Source organism: Sinocyclocheilus anshuiensis, unplaced genomic scaffold (assembly GCF_001515605.1).
Source record: "Sinocyclocheilus anshuiensis isolate Anshui unplaced genomic scaffold, SAMN03320099.WGS_v1.1 scaffold376, whole genome shotgun sequence".
NCBI lineage: Eukaryota > Metazoa > Chordata > Actinopteri > Cypriniformes > Cyprinidae > Sinocyclocheilus > Sinocyclocheilus anshuiensis.
Genome location: NW_015558600.1, coordinates 957,706 through 961,055, shown reverse-complemented (window position 1 = coordinate 961,055; position 3,350 = coordinate 957,706). Strand labels below are relative to the sequence as shown.

Here is a 3,350-nt window from a genome sequence, read left to right as displayed (position 1 = left end):
ACAAGCCCAAATGGATTCAATAAAAACAACAATTAAAGAACGTTAACGTAGATAAACGCTCTTTCTAATAAATCAGCACAGGCACAGGATGTGAATAAATCATGAACTCACCTCTCTGGAAGGCATAAACACTGTCTTTATGTTGACATGTGAGCACAATAACTGTCCACTTCAGCAATCCTTCATCTGCCATCCTGGCGTGCTTTATTTCGTATGAGACCAATAAACTTGCAAAGAGCAGAAGCGAACAGCGCCCGGATCCGATATGACTTCCTGATTTTTTTTTTTTATTATTTATCAAACCCAAAACACTAAGTTTCAGTATGTGGTTTCCCTGCAGAAATAAAAACAGCATCAGCATGATGAATGTTTTGGCCGTTATGGTCTCACGCACACATTCACGCATGCAAATGGAAAGTAAAGTTCTTCGATTTTGGTCCAGTCACGGCACTGACCCGTGTTAAACAGGTCCGAAGAAATGTCCGTGTGTGAGGTGCTTGTGTAACAGGCACGCTAACTTCCTTTAGCATCCTAAGCATAGCAGAAGGACACAGCAGATTAAATAATTACATTCTTATAGCTTTTTAAATAGTGTTATAGTTCATGCAGGATGTTTTGGAACTATTTCCTGTGTTCCTACCTGCTAAATGTAACTTAAAAAGAATGGTTTTATTCATAAATGGCTGTATGTGCACTTCCTCTACTGTAAGTTCACTGCATAGTGTTCTGCATCGAAATGTGTATTCCTGCATAGCACCGATCACTAAACCCAAAACCAGAGGGAAAGTGGACCCCCAAACCCTAAACGCCTCACCTATGTAACAGCTACAAAGACATATTTTTCTTAAAATATACAACAACCCTCTCTGTGAGCAGAGAAAATGATGGCATCACCTGTCTGGATGCTGCTCGACAGACACCATGAGCGTTGGCATGATCTGTACAAGATTATAAACACAAACATGTGTCCAGATGCGATGTGCAGCGCATGGCTATTTGTGTGTGCAAGGATGGATTCATGACTTCCTGTGTCGGACTGTGTCCATACTGCCGTTTAGTTTACTACGCCCTGATGTGGCCAAATTGCTGCCGTCGGCGTGTCCAGGGACTCTGTCCCGCTCCGAAGACCCTTCCTGTCTGCGCCGGCGTGTTTCTTTGTATCGGAGTGTGATGTCACTGTCAATGCAGAAGACTTGGTCAATTAACATGTTAGTCAGGACATCTGATCAGTTTCTAATTATACATACATGCATACATACATACACAGTGTAAATGCAGTATTATATGCTGCAGATTATATAGAGTATGTGTTTATATATAAATAAATAAATTTATAAAATAAAACATTCATAATAAAAATTTATATTTAGGCTTACTGAAAAATTGGATACTGTGTGCAGTATAGATCCAATATTGTGCGCTGCAGGTTATATATAGTTTGTATAAAATGTATCTGTAGTCAATTTTTTAATTTTAATTTTTCAAAACATTTTAAGAGGAAAAAGTTATCAAAGACTGATAACTAGATGCCACTCATGCAAAGTGGTGAGGTTGATTGACAAGAACAATATTGCCCACTGTTACACATATTATTCTTAAAAATAGTAAAAGCAAAATAGCATATATTGGGCAAGTCTACAAGTAATTAGTACGCTAGTGTTCCATTCTGAACAGAACCTTCATCATTTATTTTGAGGATATATTTTTACTATTTGGATATGATTTACCTTCTGATAAAAAGTCAAATTATATTTTGCGTAACACATTCCTTTATTAATAATAATTGACTAAATCAGCATTTTATATTGCTATCTGTAATTATGTTGACAGAGCTGATTTGCAGGTTACCGGATGAAGAACCGCCACAAGGTCCAAAAGAAGATGAAGACGATTCCGAGTGTCCAGCACTGTGTGATGAAGAAGGGAATTGGCAGCATAATGGTGTTTGGATCATATTTGACCACGATCAGAAACTCCGTAACAGTAATGGTCGCCACAATCCATGCTTGCTGTCCCAACTTTTTATAGAATTTCCTAAAATTCAAATGATTCATTAGATTTACTTACTGAAAAAAACTCAGAAAAGAAGGCACGGCAGCACAGGGGGAAAAAAACCCTGTTCCAAGTGAGCTGCCTAACTAGGTCATATTTTAGGCCTCATAAGCATATCCCAGCATGTTTGTACTCTTATTCTGACGGTACCCATTCACTGCAAAGGATCCATTGGTTAGTAAAGCCTGATTTGGATGGTAATTGTTTCTCATGGGGGCGAAAGCTATTTTCAACATTTACAGGGGTTAGTCGGTAATGCAGAATGTTGGCGTTTTTCTCCCACCACGCGTGTAAAAATCCCTGGTTGAATTACCTACTGTTTTTGACAAACACCAAGGTCGTGGTGTAATTTAATTGCGGTCTGAATTCATATGTGAGTTTACAAGAAGAAATCAATTCAAAATTCACTGTTTAAATCGTTTTTGACCACTGCCGAACACCGAACGGTAACTCGGTAACTGTTGCACTACGCTGTAATTTGCATGCATATTTATTACTCAAATGATGGAAAGTATACAAGAATTATATTTCATAACTGCTCCACCACAGCGAGTGGGAGCTGTTAAGAACAAAAAGAAAAAAAGAGAAGCACGTAAACATTTGAAATGGGTCATTATTATGGCAGCATCAGGTCTGCAATACAATTTTAAAATATGCATTATACTGTATACAATTATATACATAAAAATATAAACCAAGCAGCTTTATGTTTATCTTACGTAAATAAGAGGTTGCATTAACTTATTTATGCTAATCTCCACATTAATGACATCCATAATTTTAAGAGATAAAATACAAGACAGAAAACCATTTAAACTCTAGCGTGTCTATTTTCAAAATTTTAAACGAGAGATTTAAATAATCAAATAATTAATAGGATATTATTAAATATGAATGTATTCTCATTATTCCAAGCATGCGACATTTTATTTACAGCAGACAACCATGTGACTGACCACGTCAGCAGTGCGTTCCCGGGTTTGTAAGATCACAGAACTCGCGTCTCCACTGTGAATAAATCTCCATCCAAATCCAGGAGCTTTATCACTGAGGTGACATTTAAATGTAATTTTACAGACATCCACATGAGAAACAATAACCGTTCGAATAAGGCTTAAAGGGTTAGTTCACCCAAACATTTAAATTAGCCCATAAATTACTCACCCTGAAGTCATCCTAGGTGTATATGACTTTCTTCTTTCAGACGAATCCAGTCGGAGTTATATTAAAAATTGTCTTTGATCTTTCAAGCTCTATCGTTGTACTCAGCGGGTGTTGCAGTGCTTCGGTTCAAATGA

The 3,350-nt window shown here is 37.2% G+C and overlaps 2 protein-coding genes across 2 annotated transcripts in view; both read right to left on the bottom strand.

The window, feature by feature from the left end:
• LOC107680117 (L-fucose kinase-like) overlaps positions 1–197 on the bottom strand; it is a 10,970-nt gene extending 10,773 nt beyond the window's left edge. The window contains exon 1 of the mRNA XM_016475890.1: positions 112–197. Coding sequence (XP_016331376.1) covers positions 112–193 — 82 coding nt within the window. The 5' untranslated portion in view covers positions 194–197. The remainder of the gene's footprint in view (positions 1–111) is intronic.
• Positions 198–324: 127 nt separating this feature from the next.
• LOC107680136 (phosphatidylserine synthase 2-like) overlaps positions 325–3,350 on the bottom strand; it is a 15,724-nt gene continuing 12,698 nt past the window's right edge. The window contains exons 11-12 of the mRNA XM_016475907.1: positions 1,849–2,034; positions 325–1,176 (exon numbers count right to left, since the gene is read on the bottom strand). Of these exons, the coding sequence (XP_016331393.1) occupies positions 1,017–1,176; positions 1,849–2,034 (346 nt within the window). The 3' untranslated portion in view covers positions 325–1,016. The remainder of the gene's footprint in view (positions 1,177–1,848; positions 2,035–3,350) is intronic.